General features: G+C 57.9%; 1 protein-coding gene across 1 annotated transcript; it reads left to right on the top strand.

Annotated features, from left to right (window-relative positions):
• The first annotated feature begins 1,945 nt into the window (after nucleotides 1-1,945).
• On the top strand, nucleotides 1,946-11,182 carry BCL3 (BCL3 transcription coactivator). The gene is made up of 9 exons (XM_068991898.1): nucleotides 1,946-2,201; nucleotides 3,852-4,005; nucleotides 8,268-8,376; nucleotides 8,563-8,767; nucleotides 8,876-8,964; nucleotides 9,151-9,228; nucleotides 9,804-9,971; nucleotides 10,360-10,477; nucleotides 10,586-11,182. The coding sequence occupies exons 1-9, from the start codon at nucleotides 1,946-1,948 to the stop codon at nucleotides 10,771-10,773; spliced, it is 1,365 nt and encodes a 454-aa protein (XP_068847999.1). The 3' UTR covers nucleotides 10,774-11,182.
• Nucleotides 11,183-14,488: the final 3,306 nt, after the last annotated feature.

Genomic DNA, 14,488 nt, shown 5'->3' on the forward strand with positions numbered 1-14,488 from the left:
CAGCAAGCGGTGGAAGTGGGACTTGAACCCAGGTCTTGCCCCCAGACGCTCTCCCTTTACAGGGCACCGAGGGGGAGACCCAGAGAGGCAGAAAGGAGAGAAGCAGGGAAGAGAGTGAGGCTTCTGTCTGCCCACAGCTGCTCCTGACATCACTGGGGTGGAGTCCCAGTCTTGGGCGAAGTCCCTTCCTGAGAACCGGGGGCCTTACACCCATTTTCAGGGTCCCAGGATGGGGAGACTGAGATACAGACAGAGATGGAGAGACAAGGCGACAAGGCGGGACTGAAGGCAGAGGGACGGAGACCAGGGAAGGAGATCCAGAGACCAGGGGAGACACACAAAACCAGGAAGACCCTGCGTGCCGCCTGGACAGACCCGGGGTGCAGCACGCATTCCCTCGCCCCTTTAGGTCCCCCAAGTCTTCCGCTCCACCTCCCGTAAGTCAGTGACCGGGACTCAACCCCAGCGACAGCCCCGCCTCCAGGGAAATCCGGGAAAGCCCCGAGCGGCTGGGCCCCTCCCCGGGGCGGGGAGAAGGGCGGCAAGGGCGGGGTCATGGGAGAGGCCCGCCTCCGTCCTTCCCTCCCCCTGGCCCCGCCGCCCCCAGCTCCAGCCTGCCTCTGAGTCATGCCCCCAACCAGCCAGGCCTGTTCCCCACCCACCAACCCCGCCCAGGATGGGAGGGGGACGCGGGGGCAGAAGGGAAGCCCGCCGGCCCCCTGTCTTCTGGACCCGGGCTTTGGCCGCTGTGACTCTGATCTTGTGACCCTACGGCTCTTGCTGTCTCCCCGTCTCCCTCTTACCTGGCCTCTCGCGACCTCTGGACCCCTTTCGCCACATCTGTTTCTCTGTGTATCGAGGATTTCGGGGGCACCCACCCTGTGCCCGGAGGCTTAGGCTGGGTCATGGGACCCCGAGGGGAGAGACACGTTCACGGCTTCTCTGTGCTCTCCCCACCGAACATTCCCCCCCCCCTTCACGCCCCCAGCGAAGTTCACACCCCAAACTGAGCAGGCACAAGGAGGAGGCAGAGATGGGGGCAGGGCAGGCAGAGGGATCGTGCCCGGGCGCCCGCCGAGGGTAGTCCCTGCCCTGGGTGCGTCTTCTCGCTCCCACAAAGGAGGAAACGACTCAGAGAAGGGAAGTGCCTGGTCAAGGTCACCCAGCGAGGAAGTGGGAGTCTGGAATCGAACCCACGTCCTGGCGACCCCAAGGGCCTCTGGGAACTGCCTCCCTGGGGAGGTGGGGTCGGGGGGAGAGGAAGAGGCTGAGAAGCAGACAGCGCTCCAGAGACAGACACACGGAAAGGGATGCCCAGAGACGATGGAGACAGAGACAGTGAGAACAGAGAGAGACACAGAGATAGAGAGACATCCATCCTGACCCTCGAGTCAGGGACAGTTCCAGACTGAGATACAGAGATAGAGACCTACAGCCAGAAAGAGACATTCACACACACACACACACCACACACACACACACACACACACACACACACACCACACACACACACACACACACACACACACACACACACACACGGGGACGCAGCCTGAGGCCCGCAGCCGCAGGGGTGGGGACCCCCGCGACCCCGCCTCCTTCCCACCCCCTGCCCGCCCCCGCCCCCCGCCGAGGCCCAGCCGCCCCGGGCGCCGCGGGGCCGGGAGGGGGCGGGCGTGGGGCGCGGCGCGGGCGGGGCGATCGGCGGGCTGCACCGCGGGACGGCGGGAGCGGCGGCGGGTCCAGGAAACCCCTGGGGCGGACGGGTGGCTCCGGGGGGGCCGGGGGCGGGGAGGCGGGCGGCCGGCACCGCCCGGGCCGACAAAAGTCCCTTCAGTTCAGCCGGCGGCAGGGGAAGTCCCGGCGCTCTGCGCAACCACCCTCCCGTGCCGCCGAGCCCAGCCGCGCTCCGGCCGCCCGCTCGGCCGCCGTCCCCGGCGGCCCCATGCCCCGATGCCCCGCGGGGACCATGGACGAGGGGCCCGTGGACCTGCGCACCCGGCCCAAGGCCACTGGACCCCCGGGCGCCGCGCTGCCGCTCCGCAAGCGCCCTCTGCGCGCGCCCTCCCCAGAGCCCGCCGCCCCGCGCGGCGCTGCGGGCCCCGTCGTCCCCCCGGATCCCCTCCGCGGTGGCTCCGACACACCGGGTGTGCCCGCGCCCCCTCACGGCCTGGCGCGACCAGAGGCAATTTACTACCAGGGTGAGTGGCTTCCGCAGGTCATGGCCGGGTGGGGGGCAGGCAGTGCAGAGGGTGACCACCCGAGTCAGGCGGCAGAGCTCCGACCTTAACACAGGGGGGCCTCGGGAGCCGAGGGACAAAAGCCAAGGTCCCAAGGACACAGAGAGTGGGTTCCTGGGGAGTTGCGGGCAGAGCCTGAGGTCCCAGGGGTGCAGATATGGGAGCTTCAGAGAGCCAGCACCTTGGGACACCAGAGCTCTAGGAAGCTGGGTGTCCGAAGTCCTGAGATCTGAGACCCACCTATAGGGAACCAGGAGACAGAGCCTAGCAGTCCAGATATTGGGTCTCAGGGAGTCAAGTTCCAGGAACACAGAATTATAAACTCTTAAGAATCCAGATAAATAGGGTTATAAGGAATCAGCGGCTGGATCCAAGAAGCTGGGGGTTTTGGGATCCCTGAACTTTATGTAGGGTCAAAGGGAGTGAGGGGAACAGAGGCTGGGGTTCTAAGAAGACATATCCCCATTTGTCAAAATCTCGGGAACCCAGATGTCGGGAAAAGATGGGAACAGAGTGGGAGTACTGAGCACCCCAATATCTGGGATCACAAAAACCCAAGGAAACCGATCCCAATACCAGGGGTCCTAAGAGTCAGCAGGACAGAGACCTGGGGTTCCAAGCACCCACTTCTGTGTGCTTGCAAGTGATCAGTGTCTCACTGGTGTCATGACGTCAGGAGGCCTTAGGGGGGATTTGGGGACTCAGGATTCTAAGAACTGGGGGGCAGGACTGGGGAGTTCTGGGCCTCAAGGATATAGGGCCAGGGAGGATTTGGGGGTCTCTGGGCAGAAGCCCTGAGGGCACCAAGGCCTGGCATTGAACATGCAAGGACCAGGAAACGGGATTTCAGGAATGGAGCCCCCAAGGACCAGGAGATGACAGAGAACAGGCACTAGTCTTCCCATCCTGTCTCTGTCCCTGATATCCAGGAGGGGGCAGCCTCTCCCACAGCTGTGCCTGTGTCACAATCTCCGTGTGGCCCCCAGAGCTGCAGAGACCCCAGGCCTTGGGCCTCCAGAACTTTGCCCGGTTTCTGCACCTTTCATCCCCTCAGGGTACAGCTTCAAGCCCTCCATCAGGAGGCCTGTCACTGCTTTCTCCCCTTTCCCATTCCCCCATGAAAACCTGAGCCTCAGTTTTCCCCATCTGAGTGATGGGTAGATGTAGATTTGCCAGCTACCTCGGTGCCCTCCAGCAGTTTGATCTATGCCGGATTCTGGCACCATGCACTCTCCCCAAACTCTGTACACATTCATCCCACCCCCTCCACCTGGTGCTTCATCCACCCTTACCTTCCTCAGCCACAGATTCACTCGGCAAACTGGTCCTGAGGTCCCCATGCTGGGCGATAGTGCAGAATCTTTGCCTAGTAGAAGATGAGGGGTCAGACAGAAATAAAGATAAGTGACAATGTCCAAGGCTGGGGAGGGGAGCTGCAGGAGCGCAGAGGAGGGCCGTGGTAGAGGAGTTTGTCTTGGGCCTTGAGGGCTCAGGAGGAGATGCAGAAGGAACCAAGGGAAAAGGGCAGGTGACACAGAGTGAAGGCCTGGAGCTGGGGGGCAGGCTGATGATCTGTGGGTTTGGCCTCATGCATGTCCTTTCTCTTACCAGGACCTTTACTGTCCCTGTACCCCACCCCGACCATGGGTTCCCCCTTTCCTCTGCTGAACTTGCCTACACCTCTGTACCCCATGGTGTGCTCCATGGAACACCCCCTGTCAGCTGACATCGCCATGGCCACGCGAGCTGATGAGGATGGAGATACGTGAGTGACAGTCCCCCATTCATGGAGGGGAATAGAAGGGTGGGGAGGCCAACCCTCCTCCCACCTCACCCACCCACTGCAACACAGGGGCACTCAGCACGAGCTTTCAAGTTACCTGCACTGAGTTAGAATCCTGTCTCCCCGTCTATGCAACTTTGAGGAAGCCCCTTTCCCTTTCTGAGCCTCAGTTTCCTCTTTTGAAAAATGGGCACCCTGAGAACCCTTACCTCCCAGGACTGTTTTTGAAGCAGTGGGCTTTAAAGTTTTTACCAAAAGCCAAAAATGAGAAAGACATTTTACAGATTGACTTATTATATGAATTATACATGTTAAGCTCCTTGCACAGAGCCTTGTAGATTGAAAGTGCTCAATCTGTATTAATTAATGTTATTATTATCATTATTACCTTTTGCTAAGCACACACACATATATAAACTTGAAATAAAAATTGCACAGAACAAAACAGCACTCATGCTTACAACATGGGAGCTACTTTGGGGTTTTCTATTCTAGTCATGTTGCTGTTTCCTGGTCATAGCCCACTAAATTAATTTCACAATTTTTTAAGTTGATTTCACAAATCTCACGGTTTTATCATCTATTATTTGAAGGACAGGCTTCTGAGCTGCATGAAGCCACCGAGAAATCCTGCATGGGAGCATTTAGCCCAGGCCTAGCACTCAGAAAAACACTTGACCACCATGGTTATTATGGTAATTCTACCAACCTCGGATGGAATCTCAGCTGGTCACTTTCTCACACCTCTCTGCCTCAGTTTCCCACTGTACAAACAAGAACCACAAGATGAAGGTCTCTATGAGGCAGAAAAGAAATGATTTCAATAAAGCAATTATTTAGGAATGGGCTTGGGGACTCTGGAAACCACAGGGGGAGATGCAAGGAAAGTGGAGGGGGGGGCTCTCCACCACTGGCCCCTGGGTGACTTCACATCCCCAAGCCTCAGTTTCCCTATCTGGAAATCAGGCCTCATGATCACAATGCGGATTCAATGCAGTGAAGTACAGGACTTACAGTGCATAGAACAGGGCCGGGCGCACAGTCGGTGCTCAGTACATGGGAGTGGATTTTGTTGAAACAGAGCTCCCAGGGTGGCTGTGGACTATCCTTGCGAACCCAAGCAGGACAAAGTGTCTGAGTTATAAATGTATCTTTATATATATGTATATATAAAGATAAATATATTTATACACAAAGGCCTCGGTAAAACTAGTTCCCGCTGCCTCTGGGTACCTGTGGGGTCATCTGTGAAATAGATTCAATTTGTCTCTGTCCCCAGGGGTGGTTTGTTTGCAGCCTGTGAAAGCCGGGTGCAGAAGACCTGGCACACCACTCTCCAGCCCCACGCCCCAGCCTCCCTCCCCGCCCTCCCCCTCTCCCCCAAAGCAAACACTTCTGCCTCAGCTGCCTGGTGGGGGAAATCCCTTCCCGCAGAACTTGACCGCAGCCCAGCTGCTCTGCCTTCCCCACGTCAGCACCCGTCACTCACTCGCAGCCTCCCCCTCCTGGCGCTCCCTCTAACCTTAACCCCTTCCGCTGGGGCCGAGGCTTTACCGGAATGGGCAGCGGGCCGGGCGGGGGCGGGGGTGGGGGGACACGCTAGGTCTGGATCCCCAAAGGGGCAATGCTATGGTTGGGAGGCTGGACTTCGAGGTATTCAGGGCAGTAAGATCTCAGGGCATTTGCAATCACCCACCCACCCCCTCCCAAAGGTCTGGCAGTGGGGAGCTGGAAGTCTGAGTTTCCACGAGGTGGGGGGGGGGGGAGGGGGGACGCGTTCTGAGTCCCGGAGGGGAGAAGTTGGGGTACTACATGCCTTGACCGCTGAGCAAGTAAGGCGCCGGGCGGCAGGGCAGCCGGGGGAGCCTAAAACTCGGCCCGATTGGGACAGTCTGTACCCTTCAAGAGTTAGGGCATCGTATGCCAGGGTCGCAGGAGGATGCATGCCAGGATGTGGGGGACAGAGAGGCAGCTGGATTCTGAACCCTGAGGCATGGAGTCTTAGCGAGGTCCCCTGGCTGGAGCAATTGGGGTCCTTTCTTACCCCCAAGGTAACTAGAGAGAGCTCTTTGGGTCGGGCTCCCCTCTCCGCCTCATTCGAGGATGGAAGTTGGGGTGCCGGGGTGGCCAGGGTAGATCCCCGAAGGGCCAGGCTTCCCTCCCCAGGGAGCAGGAAGCGGAGCCCCGCCCAGCAGACCTGTTACTGGAAGTCCGAGGGCTGGGCCGCCCCTCCCGTCCCCACTTCCTCCAGCCCCGCCCCACCCCCTGCGGCCCGCGCGTTTATGGGAACTCAGGCCTGGACGGTTTCTCTGAAATCATTTCTCCCTCTGCCCTCGCTTAACCCCGCCCGCCCCGAAGGGGACCCAGGCGGGGCGTCCTGAGAGATGCGGGGAGGGGACGGAGCCTTTCCCCGGGGGGCCCTGGCCCAGGTCCGACCCCTTCCCCGAGATTTCTTTTTCAAACGTGGCTCTCCCGGTTCAGTATCCGGGTTCAGCGTTTCACCTGCAGAATCTTCCTGGGAGCTGGGAGCTATTGCGGGAGACACTTTACCGAGGAGAAACCCGAGGCGGTAAAGGGCCACGTGACTTTGCCCACGCTTCAGGGCAAGAGAGATTTACAGCCCTGGCTCAGCCCCCGCAAAGCCCTCAGGTGCGGCAGAACTTCTCTGCCTCCAGCATCTAGGAGGGGGATTCTAGAAGTTTATTCCGCCGTGGGGAGGACCACCGTTCACCTCTCTTAGGCTGGCCCAGGTTTGGCAGCAAGCAGCGGCGGGTGAGAAGGAAGTTGACCCCAGTAAGTGGCCTTTAAATAGAGGTCGTGGGGCCTGTGTAACTTCAGCCAGCCTTATGGACTCAGCGCCAGCGTCCCCCCATCCCCCTACAGTCATCCCAGATTGTCCTCAGCTCTGAATGGCTCTTCCAGCTTCGGGGACCCTGAGAAGCTGGCAGGAGGTTTAAAGGGTTCTCCAGCTCAGTGCCCGACGGGATGGAGACAGCAGGACTGGGCAGAGGGAGAATTCGAGGTGCTCTGTAGTTTCAGCTGGGCCTCAGGGATCCCACAGGGAATATGGCAGCTGGAGCGGCCTTTCAGAGAGTTGGGCCCAGAAGGCTGGGCCTTCTATGCCCACACGGACCAGTCAGCGGATGCCACTGGGTGGTGTCTACCTACCCCCATGACCTGGGCAAGCAGCCCTTTTCAGCGGCGGGTAATTCCCAGAGAGAGCCGAGACTTGACAACCTTCCCAGAAGCTGAGGAAATGGAGTCCTTCAGTCCTAAAGTGGGGATCTGGGTTGCGCAGTCAGGCCTCCCAAGCAATGACCATCATCCCTGTTTGTCCCACCTGTGCCGTCATCTCCCTTCTGGACAAAACTTGCCCCATGTACCTACTCTTGGGTTGGAGGCTGAACGTGATCTCCAGTCACCACAGATGGAGACCATCCAGTTCATCCCCAACCCATTCCACAGATGAGAAAACTGTGGCCTGGAATGGGGTGAGCACATGGTCCCCAGCTTCAAGGATGGTCAGGGAGCCTTGAGAGGGCCTCGTCTATTCAAGGTGTTTGTGGAGCACTTTCTCAGCACCAGCCACTGTCGTAGGCACTGGAAAAATGCTTTACCTGGTGGAGCTGACATTCTATCGAGGGAGATTCAGACAGGAAACAAAGTGTAAGATGTCAGGTGATGATGTGAAGGAAAATAAAGCCTGAGGGTGGGAGGGAGCTGCTGCCGTACCATTTTAGCAGAGGCCCCAGTGAGGGGAGTTAGCCCTAAAGATATGGGGGCGGGGGAGATACTGTTCCTGGCAGAGGGAACTGCCAGTGCAAAGGCCTAGGAGGCAAGCATGCTTGGTATGTTTGAGGGGCAGCAAGGAGGCTAGTGGCCAGAGTGAACTGAGGAGAGTGAACAGAGATGACATCAAAAGAGGGAGAGACAAGATCACCCCTGGGCCTGTGGGCCATGGTGAGATCTTTGAGAATTCCGTGCAGAAAAGGGGCATGATCTGACTTAGGTTCTAAAAGGGTCTCTCTAGCTGCTATGTGGGGAGAAGACAGCAGGGCACTGTGGAAGTAGAGAGGCCAGTAAAGAGGGAGATGATGGTGTCTGAACCAGGATGGAGGGAATGGGGAGCAGTGGTTGGATACCCGCGTCACTTCTAAAGCATCCTGCGCATTCTGGAGTTAGCACTGCTAAGCGTGCAGGGGTGAGAGGTGACCACTCTCATGCCTGTGATTCTCCACCCCCAGGCCACTCCACATTGCCGTGGTGCAGGGCAATCTACCAGCTGTGCATCGCCTCGTCAACCTCTTCCAGCACGGCGGCCGGGAGCTGGATATCTACAACAACCTCCGGCAGGTGAGGCTGGGGACCTGAGTCCTAGGGGAAGAAGAGCTGGGGGCCCTGACGCTTGAATCTGAGGGAGGAGGTGCTCAGATTTCCGGTTCAGACTACTGCTGGGGGTCAGGACTCGGAGACTCTGAGGGAGGCAGGACTGGGTCGCAGGGCAGGAAACAGGAGTCCCTCACAGTCTCTCTTCCCCAGACACCGCTACACCTGGCTGTGATCACCACCTTGCCGTCTGTGGTCCGGCTCCTGGTGATGGCTGGTGCCAGCCCCATGGCACTGGACCGCCACGGCCAGACGGCAGCCCACCTGGCGTGCGAGCACCGCAGCCCTGCCTGCCTGCGGGCCCTGCTGGACAGCGCGGCCGGGGGCACCATGGACCTGGAGGCCCGCAATTACGATGGTGAGCACCTACCCGGGCGCTGGGTGGGGGCTGTCTGGTAGGACCTGGAGTCCTTCTGAGGCTGCAAAACCCCAGGCCTACGTTTAACTGAGTCTCCCGCTCCTTCAGGGCTCACCGCCCTGCACGTGGCCGTGAACACCGAGTGCCAAGAAGCGGTGCTGCTCTTGTTGGAGCATGGCGCGGACATCGACGCGGTGGTGAGCGCGCTTAGGCCGGGGGTGGGGTGGGATGGGGGCCCCTGGAGGAGCAGGGAGGGGCGGGGCCAACGGAGCAGGAGGCGAAGTACCTAAGGAAACATGCTGGACCCCCAGCCGTTGGGATGCGGGCCTCCAGCTGCTTGGGCAGAGCAAGGGGACGCTCAAAACTTTCCTTCCTTGCCGCAGGACATTAAGAGCGGCCGCTCCCCACTCATCCACGCCGTGGAAAACAACAGCCTGAGCATGGTCCAGCTGCTGCTGCAGGTGGGTACGGCCCCTTTATGTGGCCTCTCGCCCACCGTCTCCTCTGGCCCTGACCGCCTGTCGCTCCATCCCTGCCACCGACCCCTCCTCCTTCCAGCTCTTGCACTTGTGCTTGCTACGCTTCCAGCCCCGACCCTTCCTCCTAGGCCTCCTTCCGCCAACCCTAGGACTTCACTCCTCCAGACTACGAACTAGTCCTGGGCCATCTCGCATTCTTCCTCTAAACCCCCAAAACGTTCCAGGCCCCTCCCAGCTAGAGTCTTGCTGACCCTTGTCTTCCGGCTTTGGCCCAGTCCCCGCACTCCTTTCACCCTCACTCCGTCCACGATCAGGCCCAGACCCCTGTACCCGTGGCTTCTCTGACCCCGCCCCCTTGGCCTTGGCCGTGGCTGCCGAGTCCATGGCCAACGGATTCGGTGCCGCCCCCCGACCCTCTTGGTCCCGCCCCTGTTTCCAGTTTCCACCCTTCTCTGACCGTCCCCGGGTCTGGCCCCGCCCCAGCGTGTGGCCCCGCCCCTGGGTCCCGCCCCCTTCCACCCAGGCGGTGGTCCTGACTCGCGCCTCCCCGCCCGCAGCACGGCGCCAACGTGAACGCGCAGATGTACTCCGGCAGCTCTGCGCTACACTCGGCGTCCGGCCGCGGGCTCCTCCCGCTCGTGCGCACGCTGGTCCGCAGCGGCGCAGACAGCGGCCTCAAGAACTGCCACAACGACACACCGCTTATGGTGGCGCGCAGCCGCCGGGTGAGTGCGCACGCTGGTGGCGGTGGGGGGTTGCGGGAGTTGGTGGGGGGTCGGCGCTGAATGGGGGGTGGTTCTGTGCCCGAGCGCTGGTCTGCAAGGATGGGACAGATGAGTGGCACGTGTGTGCAAGGGATGCGGCAGTGTGCGTGTGCGCGTAAGTGCCAGGGCGTGGAGGCGAGCCGGTGCAGCCTGACTCGTGGGTGTGAGTTCTAGGCAGAGGAGAGACTGAGGCCCGAAGAAAGGAAGTGACTTGCCCTCTTGCACGTCCTGAGAGAGAGGCGAGGCTCCCTGAGCTAGGAGACTCAGGAACTGGGAACCGGGAGAAATGGAGAGAGGCAGGGCTGTGTGGGCAGGGCTGGCCCGGAGGTGATCATGCAGCGTCCCACAGGTCATCGACATCCTGAGAGGCAAGGCCACACGGCCTGCTCCGGCATCCCAGCCGGAGCCCTCCCCGGACCGGAGCACCACCACGTCCCCTGAGAGCAGCAGCCGCCTCAGCTCCAACGGTGAGAAGCCAGCCCCCCAGCTCCCAGAACCCAGGGGCCGGGACCCCCAGCCTCCTCCTCCCTGGCTCTGGCCGCCCTCACCCCCTCGTCTCTCTTTTCTTCCCGCAGGCCTTCTGTCAGCATCACCACCCTCCTCGCCCTCCCAGTCCCCCCCCAAGGACCCTTCTGGATTCCCCATGGCTCCCCCCAGTTTCTTCCTTCCTCCCTCATCTCCACCGACCTTCCTGCCCTATGCTGGGGTCCTCCGAGCCCCTGGCCGGCCGGTGCCCCCCTCCCCAGCTCCAGGAGGTAGCTGAGAGGAATGGGGGGGCAGATCTTGGACTCGTGAGGAGGGACCTCGCTACCCTGTGGGGTCAGCCCTCCTGGAAACTGTGAAGATCTCACTCTGCCCCCCCCCCCAACCCACTCTTCTGGATCAGGATTTGCACAGAGGCACATATATCTACCCATAACCCCCCTCTTCTCAGCACGGATATCCCTCCATCTCAGCCCCGCCCCCAACCCAGGACTCTTACCCCCATTTTTCTCAGGCATCCTGGCCTCCCAGTCTTTCGTCTGGAACTGCCCCCCCCAAACGTTCATTTCCTTCTCCTCTCCCAGAGCTGGTAGAACCAAGGAACAGCTCTCCCTTCTGCACTCAACCCACTTCAGAGAGGAGGGAGAGATGGGCTGACTCCAGGCACTGATATCCATGTAAATTATTAGGCGTTTTGGTTGGATTTCTTTTGTAATAAACTATTTTTGTACCATATCCCTGGCTTTGCTGGGTCTCTTACATGAGGAGGTTGGGAGGAAGTGTGAGTGTGTCTGTGTGTGTTTGTGTGCACACGCACACACCTGGATGCCATATCCAGCTGACTCAACGTGAGTCTCAGACTGACAATGACAGGTGTGGACGATGCTGGGACTTCCGGGTGTGTTGTAAACATCGTTGTGTCACTGTGCTGTTGTTTTTGGAGAGTGATGTGAAGTGTGATATCTTTCCAGAGGACCCTATTGGATTCCATAGTAACCTTGGGGGTGTGCGTGTGTGTGTGTGTCTCTGAAGGACTCTGCGGTTTGTATGGCCCCTGTGGTACCACAGCTGACTGTGTTGACCCATTGTAAACTGTTAATTCCAGCTGTCTCTGGGTCTCCACGCATGAGTGTTCTTAACACTGAGACCTGCAGTTACTGTGTGATTGTTTCTGTGTGACCACTTTGCTTCGTGTATCACATTTATTCAGTGGCTCCAGGGCACCCCCCCCTCACCAACATACATACATACATATATATATATACACACACACACACACACACATATATATATGTGTATATATATACATATATGGGCTTCCCAGGTGGCACTAGTGGTTAAAGAACCTCCCCTGCTGGTGCAGGGGCCGTAAGAGACACAGGTTCGATCAGGAAGATCTGGAGGAGAGCATGGCAATCCACTCCAGTATTCTTGCTAAAGAATCCCATAGACAGAGGAGCCTGCTGGGTTACAATCCATAGGGTCACAGAGTTGAATACAACTGAAGCAATTTAGCACATGTACACACACACACATATACATACATACATATGTGTATATAATTATGCACGCACACACATATTTATATAGGCCTCACTGTGGGGCGTGTGGGATCCTAATTCCCCGACCAGGGATTGAAACTTCGCCCACTGCATTGGAAGGCAGATTCTTAGCCACTGGCTCCCCCACCCTGGGAAGTCCCCAGGTATATTTTTGACTCTGTGGACACCTTTCTTATGTGTCAGTCAGGGTTCGCATTCATTCCCTGTTGCCACTCGAACAAAGCACCCCAAATTCAGTACCTTAAAACAGCACAACTTCCTCCTCCTACAGTTCCGGAGGTCAGCAGTCCAAAATCAGCCTCACCAAGTCAAAGTGCCAGGAGAGCTGCTTCCCTCTGGAAGCCAGAGAGGAGAATCTGTCCCCTTGCATCATCCAGCCCACAGAGGCCTCCTGCGTTCCTTGGCTCACGGCCCCGTCCTTGTATCAGAGCAATTTCTGTCTTCCAATTGCACATCTACTCTGATCTCCTGTCCCCCTCTTACGAGGTCCCTCTGATTCCCTGGGGTCCACCCAGATAATCCAGGATAACCTCCCTTCTCAAGACCATTAACCTCCTCACATCTGCCAAATCCTTTTTGCCATATAAAGGAACAGTCACAGATTTCTAAGGGTTAGGATGTGGATATCATTGGGAGTTTTATTCAGCCAACTCCTCGGCTTCAGTCAGAGAAACAACATTACTAGCAAAAGGTATATGGATAAGAGATTCGATAAAGGGATTTGCTTGGGGACTTCCTTGGTAGTCCAGTGCTTATGACTCTGCACTCCCAATGCAGGGGGCCTGGGTTCAATCCTTGGTCAGGAAACTAGATCCCACATGCCACAACTAAGAGTCTGCATGCTACAGCTAAAGATCCCACATGCTGCAGCCAAATAGGCTAACATATAAATAATAAATAAATTTATTCTCTAACAGTTCTGGAGGCCAGAAGTTCAAAATCAAGGTATCAATAGGCCACACTCCCTCCAAAGCCTCTTGGAGAGAATCCACCCTTGCCTCTTCCAGCTTCCAGTGGCAGCTGGCATTCCTTGGCTTGTGGCCGCATCACTCCCATCTCTACCTCCCTCTTCACGTGGCCGCCTTCTCTGTGTATCTGTGTCTTCTTTTCTGTCCCTTATAAGGACCATTTTCATTGGGCTTAGGACCCACCCAGACCCCATCCAGCACATGATCTCATTCTTGACATCCTAACCTGAAGTGCATCTGCAAAGACCCTTTCTCCAAATAAGATCACATTCACAATTTCTGGGGTGTTCAGAATGTTTCCTTGGGGGAGGCCACCATTCAACCCAGGGCTTCTCAGGTAGTGCTAGTGGTAAAGAATCCGCCTGTCAATGCGGGAGATGCAGAAAATTCCCCTGGAGAAGGGAATGGCAACCCACTCCAGTATTCTTGCCTGGAGAATCCCGTGGACAGAAGAGCCTGACAGGCTGCAGTCTGTGGGGTTGCAAAGAGACACAACTGAGCACACACACACACACATACACACGCATGGCTCAACCCACTACATGGGGGACTTTTGGGCGCTGTAAGCAGCTGCATGTGAGAACTTCCCTTGTGATAATCCCACCACATGAGCAAGGCCATGTGCAATGACTGGTCTCTCCGGCAGACAGTGAGCTCTGGGAGGGCAGTGTCCTCTTGCTGCCTGACCCACAGCAGCCAGCACACTGCCTGGCACGGAGCAGACCCCTGAGAAATAATGGCAGAATGCACTACGGTGTCTGTGATTCTTCACGGCTGTGTCTGATCCCTGTCCCACTGTGTGGCCAACGTGGGGACAAATATTAGCAGCAACGTATTGACCATGCATGCTAAGTCACTTCAGTCACATCTGACTCTTTGAGACCCTGTGGACTGTAGCCCGCCAGGCTCCTCTGCCTGTGGGATTCTCCAGGCAGGAATACTGGAGTGGGTTGCCATTCCCTCCTCCAGGAGATCCTCCTAACCCAGGGATTGAACCCCTGTCTCTTACGTCTCGTGTACTGGCAGGTGGGTTCTTTACCACGAGCACCACCTGGGAAGTCCCGCATTGACCATAATGGTGCCCATATTCCAGATGGGAAAACTGAGACTCACAGAGAGCAAGCTGCCTGTCCAAGGCCAGGTCTGCTGCCTCCTAAACCCACGTTCACAGTCCCTTTGCCCTCTTGACTCACAGGAAGGTAGTGTGTGGTTGTGTCCATTATTTTAAGTGTGTGCGTGGGCACCTGTGTGTGGAAAGGAGAGCAGGTGTGTGATTGAGAGCACAGGCCCTGGAGTCAGAACTGGGTTCAAGTCCTGCCCTTCTGCTCCCTAGCTGTGTGACCTGGATTGGGTGACTTTCACAGCCCTGAGCCTCCACGTCCTCAACTGTAAATGGGAATAATGTCCACTTCTCGGGGTCAATGGGTTGACGATGGTTTGATGAGAGGAGAGGAACCAGCCTCAT

This window comes from Capricornis sumatraensis, chromosome 20, assembly GCF_032405125.1.
Source record: "Capricornis sumatraensis isolate serow.1 chromosome 20, serow.2, whole genome shotgun sequence".
Taxonomy (NCBI): domain Eukaryota; kingdom Metazoa; phylum Chordata; class Mammalia; order Artiodactyla; family Bovidae; genus Capricornis; species Capricornis sumatraensis.